This window comes from Schistocerca gregaria, chromosome 4, assembly GCF_023897955.1.
Source record: "Schistocerca gregaria isolate iqSchGreg1 chromosome 4, iqSchGreg1.2, whole genome shotgun sequence".
Lineage (NCBI taxonomy): Eukaryota > Metazoa > Arthropoda > Insecta > Orthoptera > Acrididae > Schistocerca > Schistocerca gregaria.
In genome coordinates this window covers 29996470-30011693 of record NC_064923.1, presented here as the reverse complement: position 1 = coordinate 30011693, position 15224 = coordinate 29996470, and the positions used below count along the sequence as shown (strand labels likewise).

The window sequence follows — 15224 nt, the reverse complement described above, 5'->3', positions numbered from 1 at the left end:
ATTTGACGAGTTTTGTTACATCTTCAGGGCGTGTGTTTGTTTGATGGTATTCTGTACTTTGCGTAACATCAGATTTAGAATGAGATTTTCACTCTGCAGTGGAGTGTGATATGAAACTGTCTTGGCAGAGTACCTGTCCGCGAAAGGCAAAGGTCCCGAGTTCGAGTCTCGGTCCGGCACACAGTTTTAATCTTCCAGGACAGTTTCAACATCAGACTTGTTAACTTATGAAGCAGTCACGGTTTACCATAATGAAAGTGTGCCAGAAAGATTGGGTCAATTTAGTGTCCATGGCGGAATGAAAAACTGTAATTGTTTACCTTCATCTGCAAAGCAAACTTCAGCTGTCTCTCTCTCTATCTCTCTTTGTATAGAACAAGTAGTTCCGATCTCTTGTAGAGTGTATTTCGAGTCAGCCTGCTACTAGCTATGTGACATTGTCAATTTGTGTGTGTGAAATAGCTTCCACGTCGCCTCATATGCCCTAATCACGATCTTGTGACGCGAAATTAATTATTTATTGACTTGAGCAGTATTTCTTGATCGCTTCCTAGTCAGTCATTTGGTCTGAAAGGAATGAGTGTCGCGTGTGCTGGTATTCGGAAGGTCGGTTCGCACATGCGGAAACAGGACGTGACCGCCTGAGAAGGAAGACGACGCCGCCTGGATGTTTGGTGCGGCGCTGCCCGCTCTGCTGGTGCGCTCCAGTCTGCGCGAGAAAGTCTATCTGATATGTTTCAGGGATCTGTGACAGAATGAAAAAGAGCCATAATTATTTAAATATTCCACACACTGTAACCGATTTACCACCGAATTCCTTAAATAAATAAATGAATAAACTGTATTGCAGGCAATTCCCTGACAAAATTCTTTAAATAAATAAATAAACTGTATTACAAACACTGCCTTGTAGCCCGTAAACTGTTTAAACAAACACTGTTTCACATGAAACTTCCTGGCAGATTAAAACTGTGTGCCCGACCGAGACTCGAACTCGGGACTTTTGCCTTTCGCGGGCAAGTGCTCTACCAACTGAGCTACCGAAGCACGACTCACGTCCGGTACTCACAGCTTTACTTCTGCCAGTATCCGTCTCCTACCTTCCAAACTTTACAGAAGCTCTTCTGGAAACATCCCCCAGGCTGTGGCTAAGCCATATCTCTGCAATATCCTTTCTTTCAGGAGTGCTAGTTCTGCAAGTTTCGCAGAAGAGCTTCTGTAAAGTTTGGAAGGTAGGAGACGGATACTGGCAGAAGTAAAGCTGTGAGTACCGGACGTGAGTCGTGCTTCGGTAGCTCAGTTGGTAGAGGACTTGCCCTCAAAAGGCAAAGGTCCCGAGTTCGAGTCTCGGTCGGGCACACAGTTTTAATCTGCCAGGAAGTTTCATATCAGCCCACACTCCGCTGCAGAGTGAAAATCTCATACTGTTTCACATATTGCCTTGTCTACCATAAATTGTTTAAACGATATTCCATACACTGCAATGGATTTCGCGTCAAATGTCCAATCAACTGAGTCTTTTTCGGGCCAATTCCCTGGTGGGAGAGGGTTGGGTGTTTCCCAGAGGTGATGGGTTAATTAATTGAACGATATAATTAATTAGTGACATAAAAAGCGTACTTATATCAGGGAGGAGGGGGGAGGGAGGGTTGGAGGTTTCCACAGCGGTTGTGAGGATGAGGGGGAGGGGAGGGGTGGGGGTAGTGGTGACGCGTAAAGCCACTCAACCAAACAACTGGTCGAGGGCGGATGATGTGCAATCAAACGATGGACAATACGTTGAGGACGTGTCAGTCACGTGAGAACAATAGGTTTGCCCCAAATGTACGCTTGCCACTGATGTAAGGAACTCGCAATGTGGGTCAGAATGAAGTTTGTCCTTCTACGAGGAGCATCGTGCACTGTGAGTTTCCCACTGGCAGCGCACGAGCGAGCTGCGGAAGGCCGTCGGCAGCCGCTCTGCACCACGGTGGCTCAGGCCGCTGCGGGGTGCGACCCGCCATGTCGCTGCACCACCGCTGTCGGCATCTGTCGAAAACACGCGTTTTCGTTGCCCGTTGTGAGACGCCGGTGGGGGTGGTATCGATCTACGATACCGCAATTAGACCACAAGTTGTTGATAAATACATAAAAAATTAAATCAATAAATGATGGTTCTCGATGCAGTTCGTCTCCAAGTTGATTCATATATAACAAGTAGCAAAAGAGCAATGTGCCAGACAAACTGAATCTAAATTACATATTGCAGATAACAATTATATGAGACGGATTGAGACAGGAGCCTCTCACTGTATTTCTGGATCCCTCGAGAGAAAATAAGAGGAAAATGTTAGATTGTCGGCAAATTTAAATTGAAAGTATGAAACATGATGTTTCACTTAACTTCTGTTGGGTTTCCATTGTATTCATTCTTGTTAGTGACTCAATTATTTTTTTAAGTCGATCATGCCAGCAAGTACAATTTCAGAGCTCTCTTCGTTTCAAATGCATTTTTGAAATGAAAAGACGCAGACTATTTGTTTCGTTTTTCCACATTTTATTAACAGTTGTGTTTGCTAGTCACAGACCGACCCTCTTCCCCCGACATTAGGTCCAGTATACAACTTGTAAATGCTGCTAATGAAAACACTCTGTCTCAAAGTTTTCAGCAAAGAACTCTCATCAAAGATAGTAATCACAACATTAACAAAAGCACATCATTCGTAACATATATTCTTCGAATGTTTACAAAATTTGAGTTAAATACCATCTACACACGTACTCATACTTTCTATCGATATATATGAAGGTGATGTAAATTATGTGCACATCACGAATGTATATGCAGAAAAGGGTGCTATGTGAAATATGTTAATGTATCGTATTGTGTATCGCATCGTTTAGTAAACAGTTTCACTACAAAGTGCGACTGTGCGAAGTGTATTAATGTGGAATATTAAATAATTGTATCGTATTGTTTAGTAAGAAGTGAGACAGCGTGTTTGATGAGTTCCACTGCAGGGCGCAGCCTTGAGACTCAGTGACGTGTCGCGTGTGCCGCAGGCGCGATCCGGCCGTCGTGCCACGCGCAGGAGGCGCAGTGCAGCTCGCAGCCGTGCCTGCACGGCGGCGCCTGCTCCGAGGGCTGGAACCGCTTCATCTGCGACTGCTCGGCCACCAGCTTCACGGGGCCCACCTGCGGCAAAGGTGAGTGTGCTGCGCGCGGCGCACGCCAGTGGGCCCGCTGCCAAGCTGACTCGGCTCTTCTCGGTGGACGGTCATACGCCTTCTTCCTCACTCTACGACACACTTTATTATCTAAGCGCCTCCACTGCTTTTCCTCACTGTTGCACAGTGTAACTGAAGCCCCGTCGATAGTCACTTTCCGACTCTGGAATAAGATAAAAATGAATTAAATACTCAATATCGGGATGAGCATTAGGCCTTACTACGTATGTCAGAGCAATGACTCGACTTCCCGAGTAGTATAGTGGCAAGTTAGGATACTGTCGTACCGTAAGGAACAGTGAAATTTAATTTTAAAAGACGCATTACCGAATTATTATGAAAATCATCTCAGGAATAATATAACAGCTAAATAAATAAACAGCAAATTGTTTACGAAGCTCATCCTAGAGACTCGTCCGTGTGTGGTCTGCCTCGAACTGACCTGGGTGACAATCTGAGCAGTTCTCTTAGACTGTTCGCAGACGATGCTGTAATTTACCGTCTAGTAAGGTCATCCGAAGACCAGTATCAGTTGCAAAGCGATTTAAAAAAGATTGCTGTATGGTGTGTCAGGTGGCAGTTGACGCTAAATAACGAAAAGTGTGAGATGATCCACATGAGTTCCAAAAGAAATCCGTTGGAATTCGATTACTCGATAAATAGTACAATTCTCAAGTCTGTCAATTCAACTAAGTACCTGGGTGTTAAAATTACGAACAACTTCAGTTGGAAGGACCACATAGATAATATTGTCGGGAAGGCGACCCAAAGGTTGCGTTTCATTGGCAGGACACTTAGAAGATGCAACAAGTCCACTAAAGAGACAGCTTACACTACACTCGTTCGTCCTCTGTTAGAATATTGCTGCGCGGTGTGGGATCCTTACCAGGTGGGATTGACGGAGGACATCGAAAGGGTGCAGAAAAGGGCAGCTCGTTTTGTATTATCACGTTATAGGGGAGAGAGTATGGCAGATATGATACACTAGTTGGGATGGAAGTCATTACAGCATAGACGTTTTTCGTCGCGGCGAGACCTTTTTACGAAATTTCAGTCACCAACTTTCTCTTCCGAATGCGAAAATATTTTGTTGAGCCCAACCTACATAAGTAGGAATGATCATCAAAATAAAATAAGAGAAATCAGAGCTCGAAGAGAAAGGTTTAGGTGTTCGTTTTTCCCGCTCGCTGTTCGGGAGTGGAATAGTAGAGAGATAGTATGATTGTGGTTCGATGAACCCTCTGCCAAGCACTTAAATGTGAATTGCAGAGTAGTCATGTAGATGTAGATGTAGACGTAGAACTTAACTGAAAGATATTGAAATTGGTCGATCGGCGCTCCCCAGATTCCCCGCCACCACTCAGGCTACCTCCCTTCTTGCAAATACTGACTTATATTACACGTATAAAATATGGCTGTCCGAATAACAGCATTTTTATTTTGTAGACGCGTTACTAGTCCTGTTCGCTCACTGCACTAATAATTCGTGATTCTGGATTCGTCATTCCGCACCTAGTGCCTTTCAGTGGTTTGTCTGTTGGCTTGGCGGCCTTTGTCCGCCGCCTTGTCACCTTACACTACGGAAAATAACGTGCACTGCGCTGCACACTTTTCGTAACGTTCTCGGTGAAAAATACCATGTTGTGGATCCTGTGGCCGATGCAGAAAATTAGTCAGTTTCCACAGAACATGAAACCAAATTACTGCTTCCGGGGGCGTATTTATCACATTCCGTGTGTCGAGGAAACGAGCGAATGCATTGCGAATGGTGTCCGCGAGACTGGCCACAAGCCGGGTGCACCACCTCTTGCTCACCGGGGACAGTGGGTATGCAGGTGAGACCCATGCTGAATGTGTCAGCTCGGATCGTGTAAAATGACTCGTTACCGCTACGGAGCTAACAGGCTACTTGAAATATTAGCTGCCACCAGCATAGCAAAGTGTTATTTGATAAGATCCCGAACTCATCAGACGTCACGACTATTGCTTGTGGTTGGAGTACCTACCCGTTTCATTCGGATAATTAACTTTAATGGTTGCTGAATGACGAGAGTTTGATCTAGTAAAATAATACAAGGCTAATCGAAAAGAAGGAACACATTTCAGACTTTAATTGATTCCAAACTACAAAAGATGGAAACACAATTTCAGCGTAGCTGGAAAGAGAATGCTTTCAATGTGTGCACCACGTGTTACACCACAAATATCAAAACGGTGGCTCATTTCCTGCCACACACGAAGGAGCTGGCCTCTCGTTATCCAATTCACAGCTCCGGCAATGCAGTGTCGCAGACTTTCAAGAGTGTCAGGCATAGGCGGGATGAAAACGCGGTCGTTTACGTAACGCCACAGATAAGTCGCAAGGTGTGAGGTCTGGCACGTTGGCTCGGAGGAGAAGGAGAGCAGCAGAAGACCAACTTGGTCGCCGGTGGCCTCCCGTGTCTCCAGACCTCACGTCTTGTGACGTAAAAGCTGTGGATTCGATTACCAGACACCAGCCGCTTCGTGTGTGGCAGTAAATGAGCTACCGTTTTGGTATTTGTCGTGTAACACGTGGTGCTCACACTGAATGCACAAAAAAATTGAACTTTTCTCTTTCCATAACGTTCAAGTTGGGTTTCTACATTTTGTACTTTGGAAGTAACAATATTTGAAATTTCTGAAACATGGGACTTAGGGAAGGCAGGAAAAAGTTTGGACGGGGCCTTACTTAGTTACCGTTGGTTGCTCAGTAAAACTTACACTCTATTTAAAGAAATAATTTTAAGAAAAGAATCATTTAAAACAAAATGGACTGTAACACAAGCTACACTGACAGCTGAAGGCCTTATTAAGAAAGAATTAAAAATTATTTGTCGGCTGAAGGCCACAAGCAATACTTCAAAACAATTAACAGCTGAAGGCCTGAATAACAAATGAGGAAGACAATTACACGTTAAAAATAGCAAAGTAATTTTTAAAACAACCAAATAAAAAAAATGTCTGTAACACGAGCTACACTGACGACTGAAGGCCTTATTAAGAAGAATTCAAATTGTCAGCTGAAGGCCACAAGCAATAGGAATAATATATTTTTTAAACATTTGACACAATCAGACCAAATAAAGAAGGGAGTAATCCACAGACAGTTCTCCAAGGATCGACTTGGGAAAGTCCCTCAAACGTATGTAAGGTGAGACAGGCAGGCCAGTGTTATACTCACTTAACAGGACGGCAACTCAAACCAGTCACAGTGAAACGCAAGACCAACACTCTCCCAAAAATCTGCCTAACGTCTAATGCCCAACACACGATAGAACAACCCATGCCAGGCACACGGGCGGACTCCACCCTTGACACCGTAAAACGACAAACATTATACAAGACAACATGTTCAAACGCAAGAATAATCCGAGGTAAACACAACAAGAATCCAGTACGCAGACATCATTAAAATGACTGCTCATTCAAAACCCCACTAGATACACACGGATCCGCGAAAACAATTCCACAAACAACTCAAACAATACTAAAACAAGTCACTGTGGCGCAACAAGGACGAATTACAAGTCGACACAAACACAGAGAACCCAGAAGCCGTCGGAAGATCAAATACACGCCGTCCGTTGAGACGACCGAGCGAACGACCAACCGACGGTCGCTCTCCATCAAGTCAGGCAAGGCAAACGTCCCAGAATGAATGGAAAAGTAACAGCTTTTTACCATGAGGTCACTTCGGCGGACGGACATACACAATGGTGGCGGTTTCACTGCTCGGATTTTTTACTACAGTGAAACATAATGTTGACAAATTTGCAAGAACTGACTCATCTTTTAAAATATACTACAGGCAGCACTATGATCGTTAAGTAAGCAACGTATTATAAGCCTCAGTTTTAAGAGCTTATAATCTTTAAAAGAAACTGCAAATTTTCTTTATTACCACAGTCTTCTACTTTCAAGTAAATGATTAAATAGGAGACTTTGCAACCCCACAAAACTTTAAATTAGACTGTTTCCAACCATGGGACGCTTTCACAAGACTACATTTACTATCTCCCACAATTTCACTAAATCCACAGTAAATCTGAACACTCCTTTCTTACCAAAGAGCAAACAACATTATTTAATGTTCTGAGGCTTTCATTTTTTTTTCGCAAACTAGGACACTCGGTAATCGTAGTTTAAATGGAAAGGAACCTGAAAGGTGTTGTGATAGGGAAAGATCAAGGTACGTACACTTGACAGCAAAAAAAGTGGGTCACTGCCGAATCCAACCAACATAACGTAGCTGTGTTGCAGGTTCTCTAAACACCAAAACCCCGTGGGGTACAGTCGTTTGACTGTACACAATGGGTACCGCAAGAGACTACTAAGGGACCAAAGGTCTTTATGGAAGTCAGTCTAACCGTCAACTAATATCGTCATACAAAACATATTAGAAAACACGTTCTTAGCGATGAGAAACCGCATAACACTCATAAACTAACTTAAGTTACAACAAGTGACATTCCAAAAGGTCTGAGAAAACGGATTATTTTACATATATCGTACAGTAATCCTTAGTCAAAATTAAATACTTGAGACGGTATATGGAGTTACAAAGCTGTACGGCAATTGGAAAAAAGTTTTTCGCTCTCTAAATGGTTTTCCATCCACGTGCTGAAGGTCGCTCAACGGCGAGTGGCTCTGGAAACTGGATATTGGACGAACCAGTAGAAAAACGCGATTAACGGCAACAAGCACTCTAAGGAAATCTTAACATTAACAGTGAATCACCACTAATTTCTCGTAACACATCAACAGCTACGTTTACACAAATTTGAACTTTAAATGACATGACCAACGTCGTCGTTATGGATCTGGATTCAAATCCAGCACCTATAGCCATTGCCACCTAAGCTAAGCTTGGTTTGTGCCTTATTGAGATCGGATAACTAGACACAAAGAGACGTGAAGTATAGAGTTTGCACCAGTATCAGTTATCAAATCAGATCCTGAAAATAAATGACGAAAATGTTTGTACTGAATTGGGAATCCTGTCATAACAGTTACCGTCCTGAGAACTACCCCCAACGACGTTTAATATGGTGTCATTGACAAGGAACAAGGTATGCTCATGTTTAAAATTGAAATGCCACCATATAAAGCTTGCGACAGTGATGCGAACCCAGCACCTAATCGGATTGTTAACGAATTACAGTCATGCTCAAAAGTATCCGGACGACGTCGATAGCATTTCGCCTGATTCCCATGCAACCCACATAACGCAGATGTCTAGCAGGTCCTCTAATCGCTCCTTGATACAGTCGTTTGGCTATTGAAAATGGTTCCAACAAGTTACCACTAAAAACACTGCTCTGTATCGCAATAACTCAGGATGTAAAGTAATACCACGATACTAAAAATATCTGGGAACACCTCATCACGGATAAGACTGTCCTTTAGGCTTCTAAGCTCACATTTATTGCAATAACTGACATACCTGAAATGTTAGCACTCTCATTATTACGTCAGATAGGTAATGCGCGTACTAAGTTCGTCGTATTCATGATTTTCTCTTCAAAGTAAGATACCATACTTGTTATTTAACACAAAATATCATTGAAAATTCACGTTATTCACGAGCAGCTAGTTGAGAATATGTATGAACTTCAAATGCCACGACGAACCGACTCGTTTTGCATATGGATTCAAACCTAGGTCATGCAAACTAAGATTTCGTGACTGACGAAAATTAACAGTCAATCCTGACTAGGCATAGAGAGAGTGATATACACACCTGGAAATTGAAATAAGAACACCGTGAATTCATTGTCCCAGGAAGGGGAAACTTTATTGACACATTCCTGGGGTCAGATACATCACATGATCACACTGACAGAACCACAGGCACATAGACACAGGCAACAGAGCATGCACAATGTCGGCACTAGTACAGTGTATATCCACCTTTCGCAGCAATGCAGGCTGCTATTCTCCCATGGAGACGATCGTAGAGATGCTGGATGTAGTCCTGTGGAACGGCTTGCCATGCCATTTCCACCTGGCGCCTCAGTTGGACCAGCGTTCGTGCTGGACGTGCAGACCTCGTGAGACGACGCTTCATCCAGTCCCAAACATGCTCAATGGGGGACAGATCCGGAGATCTTGCTGGCCAGGGTAGTTGACTTACACCTTCTAGAGCACGTTGGCTGGCACGGGATACATGCGGACGTGCATTGTCCTGTTGGAACAGCAAGTTCCCTTGCCGGTCTAGGAACGGTAGAACGATGGGTTCGATGACGGTTTGGATGTACCGTGCACTATTCAGTGTCCCCTCGACGATCACCAGAGGTGTACGGCCAGTGTAGGAGATCGCTCCCCACACTATGATGCCGGGTGTTGGCCCAGTGTGCCTCGGTCGTATGCAGTCCTGACTGTGGCGCTCACCTGCACGGCGCCAAACACGCATACGACCATCATTGGCACCAAGGCAGAAGCGACTCTCATCGCTGAAGACTACACGTCTCCATTCGTCCCTCCATTCACGCCTGTCGCGACACCACTGGAGGCGGGCTGCACGATGTTGGGGCTTGAGCGGAAGACGGCCTAACGGTGTGCGGGACCGTAGCCCAGCTTCATGGAGACGGTTGCGAATGGTCCTCGCCGATACCCCAGGAGCAACAGTGTCCCTAATTTGCTGGGAAGTGGCGGTGCGGTCCCCTACGGCACTGCGTAGGATCCTACGGTCTTGGCGTGCATCCGTGCGTCGCTGCGGTCCGGTCCCAGGTCGACGGGCACGTGCACCTTCCGCCGACCACTGGCGACAACATCGATGTACTGTGGAGACCTCACGCCCCACGTGTTGAGCAATTCGGCGGTACGTCCACCCGGCCTCCCGCATGCCCACTATACGGCCTCGCTCAAAGTCCGTCAACTGCACATACGGTTCACGTCCACGCTGTCGCGGCATGCTACCAGTGTTAAAGACTGCGATGGAGCTCCGTATGCCACGGCAAACTGGCTGACACTGACGGCGGCGGCGCACAAATGCTGCGCAGCTAGCGCCATTCGACGGCCAACACCGCGGTTCCTGGTGTGTCCGCTGTGCCGTGCGTGTGATCATTGCTTGTACAGACCTCTCGCAGTGTCCGGAGCAAGTATGGTGGGTCTGACACACCGGTGTCAATGTGTTCTTTTTTTCCATTTCCAGGAGTGTATCTTGATTTTAGACAGTATCAGTTAACAAATATCAACTTTAAATTACATAACGTAAACATTTTTAACGGTTGGGAATTCCTACCCTGTTAACGAACTACGAGAGATTTTAAATACTGCTTCTTCACAAGTAACTTACTTGAAATGCAGTGAGGTAAAGCTATGTGTTGGAAAGGGATTCGAACCCAGAACCTAATCGGATTATTATCGAAGCACAATCAACTTTGACATATCGGATTTTCTCGGCAGTAGCTAGATGTATTAAATGAAATGACGAGACGAAACATTAATTTTTCCTTTCCAGGACTCCAACCCGGCACATATCGCTGTTATATTCTAGAGAAAACTAACGTTAAGTATGGGTTTGTTGCACCAGCAGCGACATGTGAGCAGGTTTGAACTAGAGATAATATGACGAAGTGTTCAGTGCTGACTGAGAATCGAACCCCAAACATATCGTTGTTGACTACACACAAAGAGGCGACACTTACCGAATTTTTCTCCGCCAGCAGCTCGGAATAACATCCCTGAACTTAAAGTGATCTCGCAAATAGTTCTGTGTCTCACTGGGAGTCAAAAACGTCAGATATCGTTAGTGTTGACAACGAATGAAAATGCATTAAAAATAAAAATTATTATCCACCAGCAGATAGGTTTTCTCACTCTAGAGCTTGAGAATACATAGGGTAAAGTTTAGTGCTAGGCCAGGATTCCAACCCATTTATGCGCAATATGCGGAGATGTTAAGGTATCTGCAGTTTTGAACAAACAACAGGTTGTAGTCGAGCTGTATTGTCACGAAGGGATCAAATTCCGCGTTAAGGGCGGTCTGAGTTGCATTCCCAGTTCAGAACCAATTTTACCGACATACAGAAGCTCCAATAAAAGACGAAATAATTGTCCTGTGACCATACACAGGGTCTGTTTCGTCACTAGAAATAAATAACTAGTATAAGAAAAGTTACTGGTGATAGAGCTTCTACATGTCGCCACTCCTTACTCCTTATTGTGGTTCCACCTAACGTCTACTTGGTAGAGAAGGAATATCACGTTCAGTGTGATTTTCAGACCACAATGCCATTATACCTTCTTCACTTGGCGTAGCCAGAAGAGAATAGAATCTACCTCTCCTAATCAAAAAACATCGGCAGAAGTTGGAATCGAACCGAGACCAACAGCATACGAAATTTTCATCAGTCCAACAGACCACCACACCAACTTCCCTACGGCACATTTTTCTATCATAACACCTTTGCGGCACACAAGAGGAGAATTCCGACACACAGGCTCCCTGTAGTGGTTTGCAGGATGTTCAGTACATTCGTTTACTTAGTTGACCGAATCGCCATGAACTAGCTGCCTTGGCTACCCAGTGCATACATTCGACTCTATTTTGTAATCACCGAAATAAAATAACGTAACTGCCACCTACACAGAACTGCCAACAGTGTACGATGCAGAAATTTAAATAGGAAGTGTTCCTTTCGATTTGAGCTACTCTATTGCGCTAGCTGTTTGTTGAAACCATCGTGCAGTGCAAAATAAATGCTGTAACTGTCTGTCTCTCAGAAGTCTATATTCGGCCATATGCATTATCTCACAGCACTGTGGAATGCCGAAGTTTTGGAGGAAAGTCTGTTTTAACAAAACTGAGTATTTGTACAAAAGCGTGCCTCCATCTGCACGAATTAGTAAAACACTATTCACTTAGATTTCGATTGGGTCTGTGTTTAAACGGTATGCTGTGTCATACTCAACAGGTATGCAAACGTGGCATTTCGTAAATAAAGTTTCGTATTCCTAGAAATCCAAAATTTGGTTGTCAGCAGTGGAAAGAGGCGTTACCTGTTGTGCAGCAATGTAAGTTTTTCACCATTACACTATGAGCTGAAAGTATTTTATTAGGATTTGCTTATCGATGTTTGATCTGACTGCTTGCAGCTCTTTCACAGAAGGGATAAAAACGTTGCATTCAGCGAGACTGGAACCGCGAACCATAACAGTCGCGTTTCCACTAGTCAGCATGTCAACACAGAGCTAGCGGATAGATATGGTTTGCGTTATCCTCTTAGATCAATAGTGGCTACAACTCATAAACCGCTATTTACAGGACGATATTAGTTGCCATTACCACTTTCAATGACTTTGCTGGGCTGAAAACCGTAAATTTACAATCTTCTGTTACATCTAAAGCGATAGCAACTCAGGTTATTCAATGGAAATGACACGAGAAATCAAGTGAACTTTGAGGCTTAATTCCGTGCACACCAGGAAGTAACCCGTCGATTATAGATTTGCCAAACATACCTTGCGTTGTTGCCAAATCTCAGTTACAATACAAGCAGGAAGAAGACGAACTGATGTGATCCTACAGCGGGCTGGGAAGTGACCATAGCTGGCGCCTCAAAGACGCGAATGCTGCGGCCTGGAATACGTAATGCGTTTGATTCGCATTTCTGTAACTAGGTTTAAGGACTGGAGCTTAGTTGCTAATAATACTCAGAACTGACTGCTACTAAGCATCGTAAATTAGTAACTCTCATAGTTGTTTTTATATTTCTTTCGTAACTGTACTCAAAACTAAGAAATTAATTCACGGACGTTTTCGTGACTCGCAGATAGTCGAGCACAACAAACAAATAAAAATAAAAAGAGAATGTGGCTGTGTGCGTGTGTGTGTGTGTGTGTGTGTGTGAGAGAGAGAGAGAGAGAGGGGGGGGGGGTAAAAAATTGTTGTAAAGACATTGAATACTGGTATGTAAAGAAATCTTTCATTAAAATAACTCGTTCCACATCATTACGAAATGTCGTATTCATGTTCTATGGAACAAGTATTAATCTGATATAATCTAATCATATCATATTGCTGACTATCCATGATGAGTCATGAAGTACCGAAATTTTCGCCTATATCCGTAACCAAATCTGAACTTGAAAATAAAAGACGACAGTTTTTGCAATAAACCGGGACTCCTATCAAGACCCTTTCATCCCTGTTAACTAACCACTACAGATGTCGCATATACCTCAATTCAGAAGTAACGAAGTGTGTATGAATTTAAAGACGAAGCGCATGATGTGAAGTTCTGCTACGGAGATACCAACTCAAGACGTAATCGGATTGTTAACTAAGTATAGGATTTTCTTGCCAGCTACAAGGTGTTTAATCTAAAATAAGGACGCAAATTTTTGTGCGACAATCGAACCGCACTCCTATCGTTCTTCTTTATTGTCGACGAATATTGCTTAAGTTTGTTTGTCCAGAAACTGTTGGCAACATGAAGAGACATTAAAAATGACGTTAATTTTCACCAGCAGGCTGGTGTGCGCTTGGTAGGCCTTGAAATGAAGTTATGAATATTTTTGTACTGGATCCGGATTCGGACCCACATATTTACCTTTGGAGAAGACCTAGAGAAGACTGCAATCTTGGGAAAAGGAATGAAATGATTGAACTATGCTGTTTCGAGGGATTCAGATCCTCGAAAGAGGAGATACGAATTCGAATCACAGTCCAGCACCAAATTTTTCAACGTCTCTAGTTCAATCAAGTACAAGTAAAATAAGAGCCCTGTTCCTTTAGGCGGCTATCAGTTCATCAAATAAAATAAAATTTTCTAATGTAAGTAAGTTTACTGGTGACAGTATTTCTGTTAACCATGACCACCACCTATGTCATTTTCCAACGTAAACCGGCTCTGACCAGTTGGGAATGAAGGGACGTGATGTTTAATGCGGATTCTGGATCATAACAGCTTTCTCTTGAGGTTACCAGAGGTAAAGTAAATCTGTTTGTGCCTCTTAAAAGTAAATGCCTGAACCCACGCATTGCACTTGTGATAGTTCGTTCCACCAGACCATTGCGGCCACATTTCCCAGCCCCAGGGGTGTGCTGTAATGGACGATGTGCTTAGCTTACTAAACTGGTCACGGTGGAAAAAACGCGAGTCTATTAAATGGTTAAGTAGAAGCAAGCTTCTGACGTGGAGATTATGCTATTCTCATGTCAGCAGGATGTAAAGACTCTTCTAGGCGTCATAGCCTCGATTTGAAGCCATTTGGAAATTTTCACTAATTCAGGAAATTTCTTAGTTCCAGAAAATTCACTGTGAAGTGTGAAGTTACCGGATAATTGATTGCCACCGACGTTATTACTATCATTTTCTTCATACCGCTGCTGGAACTCATGTGCTTGAAGATCATTTAAGTCATTTTGGTCATTATAGATGTAGTTGCCCAAGAACAAGTTCTTTCCCTGTCTACGGAATTCTTTTCATGTTAATATCAAACATCAGCAATTGCTCGTAGATCACATTAAAACTAAAGTAATTCATGAAGACGTTACTTGATAACGAAAACGCGCTGTCTTTCTTAATTTACTTGCGCCTAGAAATGGCTGTCGAATACTGCCAAACCAAAAGCCAACGAATCTTACTGCCTTCCAGTATACGTCACTGACGGTTCTTCGATATGATTTGGTCGACGTGGCCAGTTTCAAGTTGTGTATGACACAGAATGTTTTAGAAAATCAATTGTTTTCCTTTGCGATAAACAGAAGGATTTTCATTCTAAGCTATCCAAGTCCAAAATTTTCGCAATATTAGTTCAAATTTAATATTCGCTTCCATAATGTAAGGAAAGTATTTCACAGTTGCAAAACCCGCATCCGACTCACTGTCCTTACACTTAGTCGCTGACCATGAATTCTGGCTCAGAGTGACACCAGTTTAAGTAACCTAATGTAGCGAAACTGTTTGCCAGTGATCTTTCTCACAGGAAAATATACAATTCACGCATTGGGCTCCATAAGTACACTGTAACAGTAATTTCTGTGTGTA

The 15224-nt window shown here is 43.4% G+C and overlaps 1 protein-coding gene across 7 annotated transcripts in view; it reads left to right on the top strand.

Moving 5' to 3' along the window:
- Positions 1-15224, top strand: part of LOC126267963 (neurexin-1a) — a 1982806-nt gene that overhangs the window by 1569260 nt on the left and 398322 nt on the right. For all 7 annotated transcript variants that reach the window (XM_049973298.1, XM_049973297.1, XM_049973300.1 and 4 more), the window contains one exon: positions 3043-3186. In XM_049973298.1, coding sequence (XP_049829255.1) covers positions 3043-3186 — 144 coding nt within the window. The remainder of the gene's footprint in view (positions 1-3042; positions 3187-15224) is intronic.